General features: G+C 39.3%; 1 protein-coding gene across 1 annotated transcript; it reads right to left on the reverse strand.

The window, feature by feature from the left end:
* Window positions 1-1325: 1325 nt before the first annotated feature.
* LOC310801316 (homer protein homolog 3-like) lies at window positions 1326-19432 on the reverse strand. The gene is made up of 10 exons (XM_083665311.1): window positions 18992-19432; window positions 18642-18690; window positions 12372-12528; window positions 11059-11190; window positions 10796-10903; window positions 8623-8759; window positions 7504-7660; window positions 4511-4618; window positions 4200-4280; window positions 1326-3896 (listed from the first exon to the last, which is right to left on the reverse strand). Exons 2-10 carry the CDS (start codon window positions 18662-18664, stop codon window positions 3711-3713), a joined length of 1089 nt encoding a protein of 362 aa, XP_083521437.1. The 5' UTR covers window positions 18665-18690; window positions 18992-19432; the 3' UTR covers window positions 1326-3710.
* Between the last annotated feature and the right edge of the window lie 1729 nt (window positions 19433-21161).

Here is a 21161-nt window from a genome sequence, read left to right on the forward strand (position 1 = left end):
TATTTTCAATAAAATATTTTCAAATTAAACTGTTGTAAAAACCTTGGTATGGTTTCCATCATGTTATTGTGAGCACACTTTCCACCATACAGACCCAAACATTGTTATATGGGAGTAGTTCACAGTCAATCTGTCTCATTGGAACTTTCTTATCCAGTAGGTAATGTAACAGAATGGAATAAAGGGAGAGTTCACTCAAATTACAAAATTACAGCTCGTCAGCAGCCTACAGACAAGGATAGAGTCCAATCCACTTTTTGGATTTGCTTTTGTAGGCACTGTTAAAGTCTGCTAATATTGGCATTTTCGAACAAAACAACTATGGAAGTCAATGTACCCTAAAGTATGTTAGGAATTTGATTCCTGAATTATCTAACATTCAAATGAAGTTATTGAGAATTTGGGATGATTCAAGCATGTCATTTCAAACATACTAATTTAGGGTACATTAACAGTTTTATTGGTTAGAAAATACTTCAGTAACCTTGTGGTGTAAATGGCTAGGTAAACAAACCCAAAGCGTGGATTGCACTTTCTCCTTGTCCATAGACTGCTTTAAGCGTAAGGAAACAGTCATTTTAGTTTCTGTGAATCATCCCTCAACGTCTATTGTTAACTTGGCTGGACTAAGTCGTTACTTACTAATAGTTTCTCTCATATCTTCAAAGATTACGTTCAACAGTCACACATGGAAGAAACTAAAGTACGGTTGCTATCTGGGTACAGTAAGACACAGTAACCAATATCAGTCTCTGTCCCTCAAGAACAGCCCATTGCAGAAATCTACTCAACATTTTTCCATGTTTGTGTTGTACAACAAACAAAGCTTTTAATGTGGCCCGTTTGTTTTGCACTCGAAATTATGCCAAGCCATATACAGTAGCTGCCTGAGCGATTTGGGCTTATAACATACAGTCTATGATGAGTTGGCTACTTTAAAGGGACATCACCACCACTTTTTAACCTAATATTCATTATCACCATCACCATACCAATGTCTTGATGTGAAAACAGCGATATCCTACGTTCTGTAGTCAAGATAGTAAGTAAGAAGTCCTCAGAAGATTTTGTGTTTTTCAAAATCTCAGCTGCAACCCCCACCAGCTGCAAACTCAGTGTAGTTTTTGGGAATAACTATTAAAAAATAACTTTAAAAAAATCTATGACATCATAGGGGGTAATTTTTAGAGGACTTTTTCTACTTATCTTTTTCACTACAGAACACAGAACATCGCAATTTTCATATGTAGACACTGATATGGTGCTGAAGAAGAAAATAAACTGTCGGAGTCCCATCAGCACAATGAACCAACATTTATTGCGTGTAAAAACAATGCCATGATATATTCAGTTACACATTTAATAATAAGTCAATAAGAATGAAAATATCACATCAATTAAATAGCAAAACCTGTTGCCCAATACTGGCAAGGATGTGGAAATATTGAATAGCCATTATTGATGTCAAGAAATACAACGTGTGGGCTTTGATTTCCTGGGAAAAACAATGTAGCACTCTTGTAGACTGTACTCTATGTAAAACCTTGAATTTGTAGGTCTAATGTGTGTTCGGAACATGTGCTCATGGTACGCAACAGGTGAGATTAAACCCTAAACGCTGCTGAGCAGGTGCATCCAATTTAAGCCGGTTTAGACGCCGGTAATTTGACGCTGCAATTGCATTTAAATGTACACTTTCCAGAACACACTGCATGGTGTAAACTGGCGAGCAATTTTTTTTTGTGTACGTTGCAAGAGGCCCGTATTGTTTCCAGCTGAACATAAAGATCCTCTAATAAGCTATGAAAGCAACTAGGTGCTGAACAATTATTTAAAAAAATATCAATGATGGAAACAATCACTCATCAAGCCTCAAAACGAAGACAATAAGATTGAAGTGATGTAAATTATTGAGCAGTCAGGCTCGAGAAGTTAATAACAACAGTTACACGATTTTGAGACCTCCTTATTACATTGATTTATTGCAAGAGCAAGTATTTATGTCCTAAATCTTATCATCTATCTTGGTCACCTACAGGTATCTATTTATCAATTAACTTATTTATCGTAAAGTTCAACATTAATTGTGAACAAAATGAAAATATGCTACACGAGTCAAGCTTTTGAAAACTCTCCAAAAACATTTGGTGGTCTTTGGTGTCTTAAGGTCTTAAATGGTTGAAATTCGTAATATATTCACAATCACGTTTGTACCAAAGTTCCTTTCCCATGCCTCATACCTCTTGTATCACACTCTCATTCACAACATAGAACCATAGATAACAAAGTTATAATTTACAAATCACACCCAGACACATCTGATTTCTGATTTAACTGTGGTTTTCATCAACACAAATCTGATAAAGAACATAATTCCTTAGGCTACATACTGTACACACAAACAACAGTTGTACATCAAATATTTTTCAATGGTCGACTAAACACTTCACATCCTTCAGGTGGTGTAAAATGGTTGTAATGTTTTGCGCCTTGGATGTGAATGATTAGCTGTTTTTGTTTGCTTATAATCCCAGTTGAACATTATAAATAAGCGTGGAAAAGAAAATGTGCATAGTTGCCTGCCGGCACATTATGTAAATAGCTGTCGATCACATTCGAAGTGGGTGTATGTGTACATTGCACAATGCATGTTGTATGCAAGTGTGTATGCACCTTGAAACTGTTATAATATCTGGCGAATGTGTTGTACAACTATTGTTCAATGTTAATGTGTACAGTATGTGGTCATAATCTCAATTCAATACGTACAGCAAGTCATTTTTCTTTAAATATTGTTTATATTGCTATCATTCGTTGAACCAGAGCTCTTAATGTGTATACTTTTTCAATCTGGAAACACTTTGATGGATGGATGTGATATAATAGTCAATTACATTCTATGTTACTAATTGTGCTATTTCAAGACTATTGCAAAGGGATTTCTTTGGATCTCTGACAACACATTCAATGTAACTGCTCAGATGAACATTAGAAAAAAAGAGTGCATAATTTAACATTAATTAATTAAAGTTAACTAAATTAACTAAATATTAACTAAATATTAACTAAATATTTACCATTCTGTTATTGTAAGTTGTTTAGGCAATTTAGTGGTGATCGCCAACAATTTGAAAACAAGCTATGCAGAGTTTTTATTTTATTTAATATATAATCCTTTCACATTGTGGTGCACTGCTTATTTCCAAGCATGCATAAGATTTGTTTAGAATATGTCTATCCCCTAACTGGAAAATGAACACATAATCCACAGCACTCCTAAAACATTAGATCTCCAAGTTATAAAATCTGTTTATCTCAAAAGTATGAAAACTACATCTACAAGCACCTATAATGATCTCTGGTCTCATCCGTGACAATATTCATAATATCAGATAAACTGCTTAGCACTTAGATTATTGCCTTGAATGTTACTTAAGAAAGCAACGTGAAATATAGCATACCATTGGACAAACAGTACCAGAAATGCTGCCTACAGTAGGTAACATCACAACCTATGCTTAACAAGCTGAAAACAACAGTACAGTATTGCTGCTGCAAGGACCCAGAGCTGCAGCCATCTTTTCCAACAGTAGTAGCAGTGTTGTGCTTTAAGCAGGAGAGAACGAGGACACACTCCTTATGTTTTCTTCTCCCTCTCCTTTTCCATTTCTCTGCACTGGGCATCACAAACAATCCCATCCTCTTTTTGTCTATTTGTCGATGAGCTTGACCAGGCTCTGCCTTAGGTCATTCAGGTCAAAGATCTTGACATCCAGGATCTCAATGGCCCTCTGCACCTCATTCTCTGTGCGGTCCCGCTCCTCCAGGGAGGAGGACAGGTTCTGTTCGGCATTCTGGACCCGCCGCTCCAGCTCCACATTACGCATCTCCATCTCCTGAGAAACCACAGGCGAAAAGGCATGTTGGAGATATTGTGATGTGTTATCATCACTGAACCACAGGATGGCACCTCAGTTGAAAAATTAAAGGAAAAAAGATTGTTCTCACAATATTTATAAAACTATTCTATTGTATGTGTAACTTACTTACACTGTACATTCATTCTGCTCTACTTTTAGAACTTTTTTGAAGAATACCTTTTCACTTACACCAAAACAAAACATTACACCAAAACAACACTGAATGAATGCTTGAATATTTAAAACACAAAAACTTGTCTCTTCATTGTGCAGGTTTACTTGTAATCTATGGATGGCCTCTTCTCTTTCTTGCTCCATCTCATGGTATTCTGCCTTCTTACTTTGTAGAATATGTATTTCCTGAAACACAAATATGATTATTCTCTCATTGACCCCTAGACATTTACTATACCATGAAAGCCATGGAACACGAAACAGAACAACAGCCTTAAAGGTTTCCACAATGACCTTTCCAGTGAAACCCAACAACCCCCCCCACCAAACAAACAACCTCAGCCACCATGAGCTAAGCAAGAACACCAGCCTTGGACCAGTTGCTGAAGCCATAATAATGAACAATCTCTCCTGACCTCATCCTTAGCCTTGAGCAGGGCCTCCAGCTCCTCTAGAGACTGAGTCAGCTCATCCTTCAGCAGGTCACTGGGACCTTGGCCCCCATGGGCTTCCAGATCAGCCACCTACCAACAGACAATAAAGAGACGGGGTTAAGCACAGATACCTTGGGAAAATCAACATAGAAGTGAAACCACAATAATTTAAGCTAGGTACCAGATCTGTACAGGCTTCAGCTGACTCTTCTGTAGCCGATAGTAATAGGAGTTGGCTATATAGCACAAACAGATCTGTGATGACATGTCTATGAAATGTTAGCAGCCCCTGTCAGACCCCAGTGTCTTATTTGCTTCTTGCTCAAGTCTTCTGAATAGTATGGGCCAGGTGTGAGTCATAGAAGAATTATTCCTCAATATGTATAGTATATCCACTTGCCCCTGCCATTAACAATGTATTCTTTCTTGTATCCTTTATTCTCTTTTTTTTTTTTTTTTTTTTAAATCTTTCATATACTTCTGAATCTTTACAGGGCCATTCATAAAAGCCTAGCATTGCAATGGGCATGTTCTTTACTAGTTGTGAATGCTGGTGCAACATTAATCACAAAATGATAATGTCTGTTTTACATAGCTATGGATGGTATTGCCTATTGCCCCCAACACCCTAATCACATTCCAAAAAGTAACAGTAGTGCCTCTGAGAATACAGTTCATAGACATGCAAAACTACAGTATCTTTCCAACCAAACAAAAAGCCATACGCTTAACAAATACACAAAACCTCAAATGCAAAACCTGCAAAGTTACAACACTAGAGTGCATAGACAAATCACATGGTAGATAAAACTGAATGGAATGCACATAAGTAGTGAATGATATAGTATTTGGAGATGCATCTCATTGGATGGTGAAGTCGGAGACCAAAACATACTCTAACATCGACACAATGTCTCCTGTTCCTATACATCTCTATATTAAACATCGTATTTGTGATCCCACCCCCTGACCCAGGGCTAAGGCTGCTGCCTCATGCTAGGCAGGGACAGAGACACCACCATTATCAGGTAACTGGGAATTTAAACCTCACTGCAGTGTCAGCTCAGACCATAAAGCAGCACAAAAGTAGAAGGACACCTCTAAAAGGTCTCTGCCTCTCTGAGAGCCTTGAGAGAGGCTAGATTATTTTTAACCGTGTATGGTAGGGGGGAGGAGAAAAACTAAACGAGTAGCTGCCAGCTCCCTCTGGTGATTTTTCATTTCTCCTAACTAGGGCATTGAAAGTAGGATATCGCTGTCCTACAAACCCCTCTCTCTTTCACCCTCTGGAGACGTGAACCATTTTCAGCCACCTGGTCGCCAACTTCAGATAAAGAGAAATGTGTGTGTGTGTGTGTGTGTGTGGGGGGGGGGTTCTTGGTTCACCAGCAATGGCTGGCTTGCCTATTTGTATTCGAGGAGGAACATTAATGATATTAATAACGCAGTATGGACGGTGTTAATCTGTTGGGACTGCTGGAACTGATGTCCATAGACCACCTTGTGGAGGTTAAAATTGGAAGACGGGCTTGGTATCAATGGTATCAAACACACATGTTTGATACCATTCCTCATTTCCATTCCATGCATTACAATGAGCCTGTCCTCCGATTTCTGCCTCCACCAGCCTCCCATGCCATAGAGAGTACACTAAAACCACAAAATGGTAGAATAGTAGAGAGGATCAATGTTGAATCTAAAGGTTTTAATCAATGGCTTGAGGCTACTGAATTCCCTAAAGACTCAGTACTAAGCAGCCTGCGACCGTAACAAGACCTATTGATATTGACAAAGAACCGGAAGAAAAATCCTTAACAATATTTTTTACTAAATGCACATTTCTCATCATATATAGAACATTTTGTCTGACAAAAGACACACTGTACACCTCACAGGTGAGAGACAAACATGATTCCAGGTGTGTAATCCTATTCACAGATGGATACAATTCTAAATAGGAAATTCTCTACATTCAGACTAAAAGAAATAAAATAAATGTTGGTATAACATGCAATGTACATATTAAACATATTTGATTGGGTGCCCACAAATCCAAACCCACCCATAACTTTATTAAGGTCTCTAGGAAAAGGCAGCTTCTCAGGAGTAGTCCTGTCAAAGGATGATAAAGTGAGCTACCAACCAATGTGTCCTTTTATTTAGGAAACGCATTGTCTGAAAAAGATGACCCAATCAAAACCGGCATGACCTCCCTCCGTGGAAAAAGGGCACGCTGGAGACTTTAAATGCTGTCATTATCAGAGCAAGGCAATGACTCATCACCCGTTCATGTTTGAACAGGGTTTTGCTCCTACAGTGTCCTGTCTTCTGTTTGCACTGACAGAGCAGTGTTTCACAGCACTGTCATTAATAATTTGATTTGACCTTCACTATTAACGTCTGGCCTACAGGTCACAACATTAAGATAAGTATGGAAGGAGGATTATGTGAGGCGAGCACTGTTTCATGAAGCTGATAAAAAAAATTAAAAAATTCTCCTCTTCATTATGTGATGTGGCTACGTAATAGTTCAACAAAAGACATGCTCATATCTTCACCTCTAAGCTATTTCTCTTCTATTTTCTGACATTTAATTCACTCAGCCTTTGTTAAAACTAATAGAACCTGGTTATATGCTAAAAGAAATACATTGTGACATGATGCAACCTCCATTTTTGCTGCCGATGCCCCTTCCGTTCCACCCTTGCCAAAGACTATGATGTTTACAACACGACTTGCAAAAAATGAAAATATGGAATTATCTTAATATGTTTTTCATGCCCTCATTTCACAGGTGAGCATGAGCAACATACATTAAGTTCCCTGTTTAAAAAGAAATCCACCAACTCAACTTCCCTGAATTTGTCGATTGAATCGGTAACGCTTTCTAAAATTCAGTCCATCTTGACTTGGTGAGACTAGGGAGGCTCTGACTGTCTCATGACCCTCTCATTTGGTTTCACCTCCGCTCTCACCTGGTCTCGTAGCCTCTCAGTCTCCTCCTGGTAGGCAGCCAGCTGTTTCTTCCACTGCTCCACGTTAGAATTAGCTTCATGTAGTGCCGCCACCAGCTTTGAGTTACTGTCCTGCAGGGTGAAGAGCTCCGCCTCAAGGTTCATCTCGCAAATAGACCTGGAAGATACCCAACAAGAACCTTTTTTACATTTTCTGACAATCACTTATTCCAGAAATGGAATGTATTGAGAGGAGACACACTTCTCCATCCTACATGTAGGCTATGTATTTATTATACTGTAGGTACTCAACAATTAGGAAAGATAGCATAATAGAGAAAACAGGCATTCTGTTGAGCCATTCGTATAGCTCAATAACCAAATGTGTCCTCACTTGTAGTTAATACAATCTGCCCATAAAATCTTCTCGCTCTGTGATCCTTTGCCCTTACAGCACTGTGCCATTCTGTTGTTAGAAAGCTTGGGATGATGATCTGATCGCAATGACTCTCCATAGCGACCACATTTTAAAAAGTAGCCTTGTGTTGTAATAATGGGCAACAGGGATAAAAGCAGAGTGGGTAGTATGGACTGAATGGTAGGTTGATATGCATGTGGGTAACCTTCTCCCTGTCTGTGTGAGTCAGTACATTAGGTATGGCTAATGTCTGTCTCCACATCATGCCCCAATATCAGCTATATTCAATGATGAAAAAGCCTAATCAGTCTAGGCTAAATAAAAAGTGGGGATGATAATGTCTGGTGGGGGATCAATAGAGTCCATTTGATGTATGAATATCAAACTCCTTGTTAAATCGAATGTAATACTGTATATATATATTGAGGACACAACATTAATACAAGTGAAGAGATTTGATTTACAGAGATAAACTTGAAGTAGCACTCCTCTTTTATGTTTCATGGTAAAAAGCAGTATCAGGGAGTGTTAGTTCAGGCTAGTTTGAGAGAAAACCATCCTTGCCTCAACAGTTTTTCAGCCTGAGCTTTTATTGAGTGCATACTTACTTTATAAAAATGAACATTTGATAAAGAAAACAATTTTTCCCCCAAAATGTTTTTTGTTCTGCAGACAATGGATCAGACCCTGACAAGACAAGAGTGTGTGTGTAAGTGGGTTACCCTTCGGAGAGCATCTTTTTAATGCGCTCCTTCTCAGAAGACAGTGTGATGTCTGCACTTTGGCTACGGAACAGTTTGTCCTCTCCAGGACCGTTCACACACATCACCGGCGGCGACTGGAGCTCGTCACAGAGGTCCTAACACACAACATAACAGAAATGTAACCTCAACAGTAACTGTACTAAAGTCCTTGGGGGTGCAGTGATTGCTGCTCTGCCTTTTTTCTTTCTACAAAGAGTAACTGAAGTAACTAGGAATACCAGGCCACTCACCTGGTTTCCAAGGTCAAATTAACTTACAGGTAGGGTTGCAAAGAGGGAATGTTCCTGGTAAATGTATTTTAAATTGCTAACATTGTGCATCAGGGTGAATACTGTTCAAGGCACTGTAAAAGAAGAACATTTGATGGGATCTTCATCACAATCAATCATGGTTTTAGAATGAAGTTTGGTTGATTTTTGACATACTACTACACCAATACATTTATCCAGCAAATATACTACTTTGAGGCTTATCACTTGATATTTATCACTTTATGCTTCAATAAATGAACACTTTAAAGAGCTTGTCATGAACTCTAGATTGTTATGTGTCCACCTGCTAGTATTGTCTCTAGATCAATATTTTTTTTAAACCAGCAACATTGCGATTTAAAACACAAAAGAATGCTGTAAATAAGGTTGACAACACGTTTTTGTTGTTGTTAAAACATGAATGGGGGAAACATAGGGTGGACACATCATGTTTCAAAACATATGACATGCCCATGTCTGTATCAGGGGTGATTTGGCTAAGTTAGCTAGTTAGCAAGCAATCTGATTTAAACTGCATATTTCTCCATAAAATAATGTTATACCATTGTGTAACTCACGCACATGATGGGCACATAGAAACGCAATATAGAAAATACATTTTACATTTGCAGAGTAGTATTTTAGGAACATTTCAGAAAATGTCTGAAGTTCCCATAGATTCCCAAAATTACCAGTAAGCTACCATGGTTTGGGAAAGTTTCTGAAACGTACAGGAATTGTGCAACCCTACTTACAGGTACATACAAAAAAAGAAAGACCAGCTAAAGTTGCACCCACAATGACTGGAATTTCTTTCCTCACTCTGATGAAATGCAACAATATTAAATAAATGTTTGCTTTAGTGTTATCTCCTACTGTATTCATGTGTGTCCTGTCATCCCTACATGCTATGGTGTATTCGTCACACTTTTACAGCTACATCCCTGCCATATCAGTCCCTGATCGGTTCACCACAGGGAGTGAATTACATCAACTCTCTCAGGATGAGAATGGTGCCTGCTCTGGTGTGATAAAGTAACAACTATTTTTCCTAAGAGAAACACAGGACACCATTCCAGACAATAGCATCCTGTCACAAGAGGAGTGTCAGATAGTTTGATGTCACCAGAAAGGATAATTGAGTGACATCAATTTCAGAGGCAAGCACTCAGGGAAACTCAAACTCAATGTGAATGATGAAGGTTGGAAACCAAGCAAACATGAGACCCACCTGGGAGAACTGGAGGAGAAACCCCAAGTCATCAGATAGCAAGAGGATAAAAAACACCAATGTCAACTGCATAAAAGCCTACTGATCAATCAAATTCAATGGACTTATTAGTGATGCAGAATAGCAGTATTTAGCAAAAACTTATCATTTATTAGCAATTTTCCAAGGGGTTGATTTTCCCAATGTGCCATTAATTGGAATGAGAGACACTTGAAAAGCACTCAGCCACAACATTGAAGAGAAATAGACAAGTTTTTCATGACCAGGTAGATATCTAATGGATAATTGTTCTGTATTGATGAATTGGCCTGAGCAGATTACTTGCATAATTTCAACGTCCTCTGCAGTTAGCAGACAGAGCCAGGCAAGGCAGTGCGCTGCATGGAATAATTTTACCATCGGCCTAGTTCTCCTCTCACTTTCCTTAGAGACAAATGACCCAGCTCATTCTTCTTACACCTTTCCTTCCCATCCCTCCTCTCCTACCCAACCTCAAGAGAGGCTGTGAGACAGCAGTACCTCTATGTACCGCTACTTAAGTTCCTGACCAATCACTCCGGCTAGGATTCTCAAATGTTCCTAGGATCTGGGTGTGCCGAGAAGGTTCATCCGTTGCTTTTCGGATTTTTACAACACTGTCGGTGCTCACCTGTGGGGCAGCGATGGTAAGGGCGGTGTTGGCCAACTCCATCTTGTCCTGGGACTTTTCACGTGCTAAACGAGCAGCCTCTTTCACCTCCTTAAACCGCTCAGAAAACTGAAGGAGGTGAGAGATAAATGCATTAACGTTGGACAATTCAATTCACATCATCCAAAGTCTTTGAATATACAATGTGTTGTTGCCCATAATCAAAAAGCACTGTTATTTATTGACAACGGACCATCATCTAAAAGGAAATTCGAGATCTTCACCTGATGTAGCTGCTGCTCGGTGGCAAAGCCCAGGCCATACACTGTGTTAGCCCTGCTGTCCGCCCACTGGCCAAACTTCTGTGAGGTTCTAGTGAATGTCATGCTGGGTGTAATGGTGCAGTTAATAATGGCCTGTGGAGGGAAGAAGACACAATCAAATACTGTAGTTCTACCTTGCCTGATGAATATAACCTTGCATATCATATGATTATTCATATGTGTGTAAATATAAAGACTAGTTCTTCTCATATTAAAAAATACAAATATTAATACAAACATGATTACAAGTGCCTAATCTCTAGTCCTAGCACATTTCTTGACTTGTTAAGGGAAGTCTTTTCAGGATTTTGAGAGTGCATTTGAAAATCCAAATTATTTTTCAGGCCATAACGTTTCTGTGATTGACCAATGGCATTTCTGTGACTGACCTATCCGTTCAACAGCTTAGCAAATACAATTTCACATTGCAGCCCAGACAAATGGCTAAAACAACTCATTTTCTCATGTCACGTGAGACACTGCAGACCTATTTATAACCTTTTATGTCAGCTGCAGAATTACTATAATAGAACTGACTTCAAAACCCAGAACGAGAACAGCAGCTTAAGGGGAGCTTTTTCAACAAATGATTATGGTAGTCTGAGAAAACATGTTGTTTTCACATGACATGGGTACCACAGTGCCAGACACAAGTGAGGGAGAATTGAGCTGCTGTCCACATGGTCTGAATTTGGAATGTGGGTCAAACCAGAGGTGTTAAGATGAGATAAGATAGATTACTGGGAGGCATCTATCTAAATCTGAAGCTTATGTGGAAAATGCGCCTTGATCTTTGTTCAGTGTCATCAAGTTTCTGTTCACATTCCACTTTTCTTGTTTCATTGACTTAAGAGCAGCACACTTGGTTTCAAATTAATTAAATTTACAACTGCTTTTTAGGTCTAGTATGCTGCGCAACCAAGGCCTTCAGTAATACAGGAATAGATTTAATCGTTCACAGCAATAAGAGAGTGAGCAGTCATAAGAGACTCTACAATGTCAAACACCACGCCAAAGCAGGACTATACATGTAGTAATTTTTAGCTGCACTCTTTGCCAAACTGTAAAGTGTTTTATTGGCTAGTAATGCCAAATGATTGTGAATGAGGCCACATTATTGGCCGACCACATAATCCTAAATCCCTTTAAGAGAAAACATCCCTTTAATCACAGCTTTAAACAATACCATACAGCTTTCAACAAGGCCACATAAGGTAACTGTGGCCTGTATTTGCCTTCCCGTGAGTCGAACACAAAACAGCGGTCGGGTTCACCTTGGTACCGCCCACACTGATGATGCGGTAGACGTTCCTGTTGGCATCATAGAAGAAGGAGACGGTGACAGCATGCTTGCTGGCGGGGATCCAGTTCCTCTTGGTGGTCGGGTCGATCTGGAACACATGGGCCCTGGCGCTGAAGATTGGCTGCTCCCTGGAAGGGTGAGGGAAGATGCAGCTTAGCATTTGGTCAGATAAACAGTGACATACAGACGGGGGAGAGGTTAGATGTGTGTCAGAAGAGTGATGGGACTGGGATTTAATCCCAAGCAGACAGTGGCAGTAACCAATAGAACAACCCCAGATGTAGCTAAGCATGTGACGACAAACACACACAAACCTGACAGTGTTTTTGTGTTTTACTAAGACTAACTTTCTGCATCTATTTTTTACCACAGTGTTTACTAGCCCTAGTCCAAAGATCTACAAGATGTGCAGCTTTTTTATAATCCAGCACATTAACACACTTGATTGATGGTGTTGGTTATCACTGCATTATAAGGTTAGACACTAATCAAACACAGAAGACTGAACAAATCTAAGTATATACACTCGCTGAGCACTTTATTAAGAACACTATATTAATACTGGGTAGGGCCTCTCTTTGCTCTCAAAACAGCCTCAATTCGTGGCATTGATCCACAAGATGTTGGAAACATTCCTTTGAGATTCTGGTCCATGATGACATGATTGCATCTCGCAATTCCTGCAGATTTTTCAGGTGCACTTTCAAGCTGTGAATCTCCCGTTCTACCACATCCCAAAGGTGTTCTATAGGATTCAGATCCGGTGACTGGGAAGGCGACTGAAGAACACTGAACTCATTGTCATGTTCATGAAACCAGTTTGAGATGACTTTTGCTTTGTGACATGGTGCATTATCATGCTGGAAGTAGCCATTAGAAGATGGGTAAATTGTGGCCATGAAGGGATGCACATGGTCAGCAACAATACTCAAATAGGCTGTGGCATTCAAGCGATGATTGATTAGTATTAACGGGCCCAAGTGTGCCAAGAAAACATTCCTCACACCATTATACCACCTCCTGCTCGGTGAGTGATATATATATACAGTGGGGGAAATAATTATTTGATCCCCTGCTGATTTTGTTAGTTCACCCGATTACAAAGAAATGAGCGGTCTATAATTTTTATGGTACTTTTATTTTAACAAATAGAGACAGAATATCAACAAAGAAGTCCAGAAAAAACACATTATATAAAGTTATAAATTAATTTGCATTTGATCGAAGGAAATAAGTATTTGATCCCCTACAAAACCAGCAAGAATTCTGGCTCATACAGACCGGTTATATGCCCATGAGGCACACAGATTAGTCCTGTCACTTTAGGAAAAGTACTCCTAATCTCTGCTTGTTATGGGTATAAAAGACACCTGTCAATAGAATCAATCTCTTCCATTCCAACCTCTCCACCACCATGGGCAAGACCAAAGAACATTCAAAGGACATCAGGGTAAGAGTTGTAGACCTGCACAAGGCTGGAATGGGCTACAAGACCATCAGCAAGAAGCTTGGTGAGAAGGAGAGAACAACTGTTGGTGCAATTATTAGAAAATGGAAGAAATACAAAATAACCATCAATCGCCCTCGGCCTGGAGCTCCATGCAAGATCTTGCCTCGTGGGGTAAGGATGATCATGAGAAGGGTGAGGGATCAGCCCAGAACTACACAGGAGGAGCTTGGTAATGATCTCAAGGCAGCTGGGACCACAGTCACCAAGAAAACCATTGGTAACACACTACACCGTAACGGATTGAAATCCTGCAGTGCCCGCAAGGTCCCCCTGCTCAAGAAGGCACATGTACAGGCCCATCTGAAGTTTGCTAATGAACACCTAAATGATTCAGAGAAGGCTTGGGAGAAGGTGATGTGGTCAGATGAGACCAAAATTGAACTCTTTGGCATAAATTCGACTCTTCGTGTTTGGAGGGAGAGAAATGCTGAATGCTACAATCCCAAGAACACCATCCCCACCGTCAAACACGGAGGTGGAAACATAATGCTTTGGGGTTGTTTCTCTGCTAAGGGTACAGGACGACTTCACTGCATTGAGGGGCCAATGGACGGGGCCATGTACCATAAGATCTTGGACGAGAACCTCCTTCCCTCAGCCAGAGCACTGAGGATGGGTCGTGGATGGGTCTTCCAGCATGACAATGACCCAAAACATACAGCCAAGGCAACAAAGGAGTGGCTCAAGAAGAAGCACACTAAGGTCATGGAGTGGCCTAGCTAGTCTCCAGACCTTAATCCTATCGAAAATTTGTGAAGGGAGCTGAAGCTTCGAATTGCCAAGCAAAAGCCTTGAAACCTTCAGGATTTGGAGAGGATCTGTAAAGAGGAGTGGACCAAAATCCCTCCTGAGATGTGTGCAAACCTGGTGACCAACTATAAGAAACATCTGACTTCTGTGCTTGCCAGCAAGGGTTTCTCCACCAAGTACTAAGTCATGTTTTGCTTGGGGATCAAATACTTATTTCATTTATCAAATGCAAATGAATTTATAACTTTATATAATGTGTTTTTTCTGGACTTCTTTGTTGATATTCTGTCTCTATTTGTTAAAATAAAAGTACCATAAAAATTATAGACCACTAATTTCTTTGTAATTGGGCAAACTAACAAAATCAGCAGGGGATCAAATAATTTCCCCCACTGTATGTATATATATATATATATATATATATATATATATATATATATATATATACACATACTGTATATATACACACACACACATGTTTTCTGAGCCAGACTCCTAAGGCCCACTCTTTATGTAAACATAATATTAGCTAAGTAGTGACTGCCTGCCATTATGCCACAGATGTTGTTGTCACCTTTGGCAGCTCTCTCTCATCAAGGCTCATTCTCCAGTCATGCAGGACAGTGACTGGCTAGTATAAGTTGTTGTTTTGGTACTGGCTAAAAAGCTTTGAACCCTTTCCTAAGTACCTTTGCGCTCCCCTCTCTTACCAGTGTTACCATCTTATGTATCCTAGATACGAGGTCAATATTTCAAAGCAACAATGCCATTGGTTGTGAGCATGGTTGGGCAACTGCAGCATGGAACATTTCTGAATGACAACACTGAGAGAGAAAGTCCAGTTGCTGTACACAGTAGTCATACATGAACAGGAGAGCAGTCAGTTGCAAAACAACAGAACTCTGAGCAACAAGAAAAGTTAAGTCAAAACCCATTAGATTACATTGTAAAGTCAGACAGATTATGCATTTGTGCATAGTGACAGATTACTAGTTTGCATTTCCCCATCACCATATTCAATTGGGCTGGGTACTGGCAAGGACCTCACGATGCAACACGTATCACACGATACATGGGTCACAATACAATACTATTGCAATACAATACATATGGCAATACATTGCGATACAATCTAAGCAATGCAGGACATGCAACCCACGGTAGTTAAAAACCATGGCTAAGGATACAGATCAAGTACTGATGTGTGCGACATGGATTTGAGTGTGTAATGATTCATGTGAGTAGTGAATTATTACTACACCATACATAGGTGATGACTATGGTTGAATTTATCACCAAGATCACTCTGACAGCCAGCAGAGATTAGTACCAGGACCCTGCTGCATTGCTGCATTACACTGTTTGCAAATTGACTGTATTTTAACTCTGCTGTGGGTTTTTGTCTGACCTCTTTAGTTACACACAAATCCAGTATTGGGCATAGACAGGATCATGCAGTATAGTTGTAGTACGGATTTGAGTTATTGAATCCATGCCCTGTTACGAAGACATCTGAACACTCTCAGGGGATTTTAAGTTTAGCTTTCATTATAAAATGTATTTAATGAATACTACATACATGTATATAAAAGAAATGCACATCATTACATAGATCTTCTCTACCATAAACAACCTGTTTAATCAAGACAATAACATGCCACTACCTTTCAAAAAACGCTGCATAAAAAGCTGCAACTGCACACAGGCCTTTGATGAGCTTGTGGATGGTGGTTGGCTGGCTGGCCCACTGTCTGATAAACCCTGAGCTGTAATTCTCCTTCTCATCACACAGTAATCCTTTCTCTTGTCAGCTGATCTCATGCTTAACCAGCTTTTATAAAGCAGCCACCCCAGGCATAGACACTGATCAGAGGGTTGGCCAAGCAGGGGATGAGGCCAGTGCAATGTGGCAGAGCCATTGATATTTTACAGTTTGGTCAACTTATTTTAAGATTTGTTGGCACCAAAGGTGTCAGACAAATATGTTCTAGTAATGTTGTAGTTGGCATGTTAGGTGAGACTTATTAAAAGCATGGAATGCTTGATACCAATATGAAGAGTATGGGAATGTATCCAGTAGAAGGACTTAAGCCCCACCAACAGCCCTCACCTTCACTTTCACCTCTATGGGACGGAGCTGCATCTACTACCCTTCCGATTGGTCATTGGTGAGTTGAATTCTATGCAGGCCCCCCCACACGTTTGATACCTTTCCTCATTCCATTCCATGCATTAGAATGAGCCTGTCCTCTGATTTCTACCACCACCAGCCTCCACTAATCCAGTGGGATCACCTTGCAGAGCCAGAGAGACGCCAGGGAGCCCTTTGATCTGCTCTTATTTTAGCTGCCCACACATTGCCAGAGTGTCAAGAAGGTGTAGCACTACACTACCACAGAGACATGAGGGACCTGTAGGGCTACAAGCAAAGCACGATCCAGATGTTTGACTGTTAGAGGATTGTCTCTTTATTCTGCTAGTACTAACTGGATAACAGCTCTTTTTCCAGAATATGCTACTCATCCTACTTCATTGAAAGCAGAGGATACAATGCTAGGCATATTTGGGTGTTTCCAAGCACAGACTGGCTTGACAATAGTGATCGGTTTCCTTAGATATGCTCCAGGAGGTTACTGTAAATGGGTAAGCAACTGAGTTCTACCACAGCAGAATGTGAGACAATGTAGAGTTGGAATAATCATGAAAAAATCCACTAAATTCTTGGGACAATTCCACAACCTACAAAATATCTCTCAAACAAGCCATATCTTGTTATATCATATCATGCCACACTACTTCATCAATACAATAACATATAAAGAAATTAGCTTATACCAGAGAATGTATATACAGGAGAACTCCCGCAAAACATATTTTGTACCAGCAAGGGTGCTAAAGAGATTAAGGGAAAATACATGGGCTCCAATGGAGATTTTCCAGTCTGTAAGTATGACATTGTCTTCATATTTTATTATCAGTGTCCAGATAATTTAGGAAAATTAAAGATCAGGTAAGCCACACAGTTTTTATATTCATTTTAGAGACAGATTTTTTGCTTTTTAACTGCATTACATCAATGTTAACTGTCCTTACTGAGGAGTGCCCTCTGCTGCCATTGCTATAGGAATTGCACATTTTACTCACTTGAATGGGAAAGATAGGGAGTGGAACAGTTGTCACTAGAAGGGCTGAGCTAACACTTTACTCCTGTTAACAATAGCATTATTCATATTCAGTGACGCAACATTATTGTAAAGTGTTCACTTCCACTATGTCCAGCAATTAAATCTGGTTGTCTACACATCATTGATTATTCTACACACTGTAAACAGAATGATTTTCCTCAATTTCTCTCTGAAAGACAGTCTGGGGAATATTACTTCCTTCCTGTGCTGTCTTCACAGTAGTTCTCCTATCTGAGTTAAAACAGCAATAGGGTTGCCACAATATGGCTACTACAGAGAAGTAATGCTCAAATAACTTGAAAACTTGAAAAAAACAAACAGATGGAGCGCTAACACAAACTAGTTTAATTCAATGAATAAATCAAGGTTTACAACATGAAACACTATTTATGATCAAAATCATTAATAAACAATGCAACTCCAGGTTATCTGTTGTATCCATGACAGGCAGCCAGAGCATCACTCACTCCATAACTCAGAGATCGGACAGGTGAGTTCAGAGCCATATTCCTAGCCATTTGCTTTGTGAGCATGGATTGATCGTTCATGCATAAGATGCAAGAGACTCTTTTAGTAGGAGTCTCTCTTGTAGAGAGGTCCTGCAGAAGCAAAGATCCAGCAAGAGCATTTCAAGTGTGTAGATAGCATTCCAAGGTCATAAAGCCAACACTTTTTATTGGCAACTGTCAAATGTGCAGATGTGTCGCAGATGGACAATGTATTGACAGTATTCTCTACACGCTATAGCATGAGTAGGCTATTTCACAAATTACAGGGTGAAATAATGACAACTTACCTTTCTCGATGGTGAGGAAACATCTTATAAAGCAGGAGAGGCTTCTTTTCTATGGAAGAAGGAGAGAAGATTTGCATGCACTAAATTTGGTGCCATTTTCAAATTAGCCCATGTTTAGGCATCTGAACAGGGAAAAACACATCAGTGATAGACCAAACTGTGCAAGCGTAGGCCTACTCTCACTTGTTCTAAGGTGGCTGTCAATATGTTATTAAGCATGAGTGAGTCTTACCTGACTGCACACTGCAGTAAACTTTTCTCTCATAGCAACAGCAATTATTCCTTGAATGCCCAATACAACTGGGTTGTAATGGGATTGAGTTGTGAGTTACACTATATAGGCTACTCACCCCATTTCGTTGTAAAAGATTAATGAGATCGTATTTGTTGATCCAGGTGTAATAGTGTAGGCTCCTTGTCGAGTCTGCTATAGGGGCTACTTTATAATCCTTCCCCGTCTCGTTGTCCGGATACGGATGCTTCCCAATTTTCCACCGGAATTTATCTGCAAGGGCAACTTGTCTAAAAATACACTGTGCAAACGGACATTCACAGTGAATAAAATTAAAGATGCCCCCGTTAGTTCACTTGGAGCGATTTTCCTCGACGGACATCGTTGGTAGGTTAAGAAACTGGAGCAGTGTTACTGGTTGACAATAGTGGCCACAGTCCGGGTCGTCATGCGGATTTCTCAGTTTTTCTTCTCTTTGGTTGCACTTCACTAACCTTGTAGCGCAGTGCACCGCTGGTTACAAAGTGCCGCTTGACGAAAGCTACTTTTTATTGGTTACATTTTATATACACTGACGACAGGAGCCGCGTGCGATGCAGCACTTCATGGATACTATTTGCTTATTGCTAACGGTCTACCACCACCTGCTGGTTACAATTGAGGATCAGATTACTTATGGCTATTGATAACCAGACACATTGCTCCACTGTTGAGTAATATAGCATTACATTTATTAAATATAGCCTATTCATTTCTATAAGGCCAAGCTACTTCACTAAAGCAATTGTGACTATGGTTAAAGAGCTGATTTTTCTCTAGAATAATGTTTTAAAAAAAAAAAAAAAAAAAAAAAAAAAATATATATATATATATATATCAGAAAACGCTATCAGAGTTTTTAAAATCATGATCATCAATTAGAATTAGAAAAAGAAGTTCCAGAAGAAACTTCGTGGGCTTGCACAGTCTTATTTTGGTTGTGGAAATACGTAGTTTAAAGATGGTTTGGACGATGGATAGATTTTCTGGGTAGTTTAAAGAAAGTAAAATAGTAGGATGGACCAATGTATAAAAGATGGTCAGATGGTAGCATATAGATAGATAGATAGATAGATAGATAGATAGATAGATAGATAGATAGATAGATAGATACTGAGTAAAGCAGTAGTGACTGGTGATAGGAAGAAATGATGGCTAGGTAAGAAAGTGAGACAATAGGTGGACAGATGGATAAAAGATGGTTAAAGGGTAGGATAGCCAGATAGATCGATCGATAGATACGATGCAAGCAAGCTGAAGCAAGCCCACTAACTATAACCACTAACCACCAATAAATATGACGGATAAGTATAGTTGACTTGCTAGTTACTTAGCTAGCTATTCTAGATGAGATTGAAAGATGGCATCCTAGTTAGTCTTTTTGTAAAAGAGCTAGCTAGCATAAGTAACTTACTTGCTAGCTAGCTATTTTTTCACTAGCACTAATGATATAAGCTATCTTCCAAATGGCAGTTTTGTTTATTTTGGTTTCCATAGACCTCCATGTTCAAATGTGCACTTTCAAGTTTAAATAGCTCACAAAGTATAATACAAGCAACTTAAGTCAAATGTCTCTCCACGTTTTAAAGTTGGATTGGTATGATTAGAAAAGGAAGTTCTTGAAGAAACGTTGTGGGCTTGCAAAGTTTTAAACGTTGAATTGGACTGTCAAGCTTAAAAAATGAAACAGGAGTAGCGTTTTGAGTATGACCAGAGCAACAGTGTGCTTTTTTATTCGAATTTATTTAAATGTATGCAACTTTAAGGTGGGGTCAGTCTACACATTTTAAAGTTCGATTGTGGTGTCAAGCTTAAAAGATGAAATAGGAGATGTATTTTAAAGTGTATCATAGGAAACCAAAGGTCCTCGTAGAAACCCATGTTAATTAATGCAACCTAAAATGCTTAACAGTTTTAAAAGTCTAAACAGTATCAAACATCAGAATAAAAAGTTATTTAAGTGGAGTAAGTCTACACATTTTAAAGTTGAATTGAGGTGTCAAGCTTAAAAGATGAAAAATTAGATGAAATAGGTTTTGGTTTCCAGAGACCTCAATGTTATTGGCACTTTCATGTTTGTATAGTTTAGAAAGTATAATATGTTTTAAAAAAAAGTTGAATAGAAGCAACTCAAGTTCGACTAGAAAAATAAGTTCAGGAGAAACTTTGTGGGTTTGCAAAGTCTTGGTAGTGGAAATAGATAGATATTCTAATAATGTGTTCTGCAGGTCTCCTTCTGTTTTTATTTA

This window comes from Argentina silus (assembly GCF_951799395.1).
Source record: "Argentina silus genome assembly, chromosome: 1".
NCBI classification, from domain to species: domain Eukaryota; kingdom Metazoa; phylum Chordata; class Actinopteri; order Argentiniformes; family Argentinidae; genus Argentina; species Argentina silus.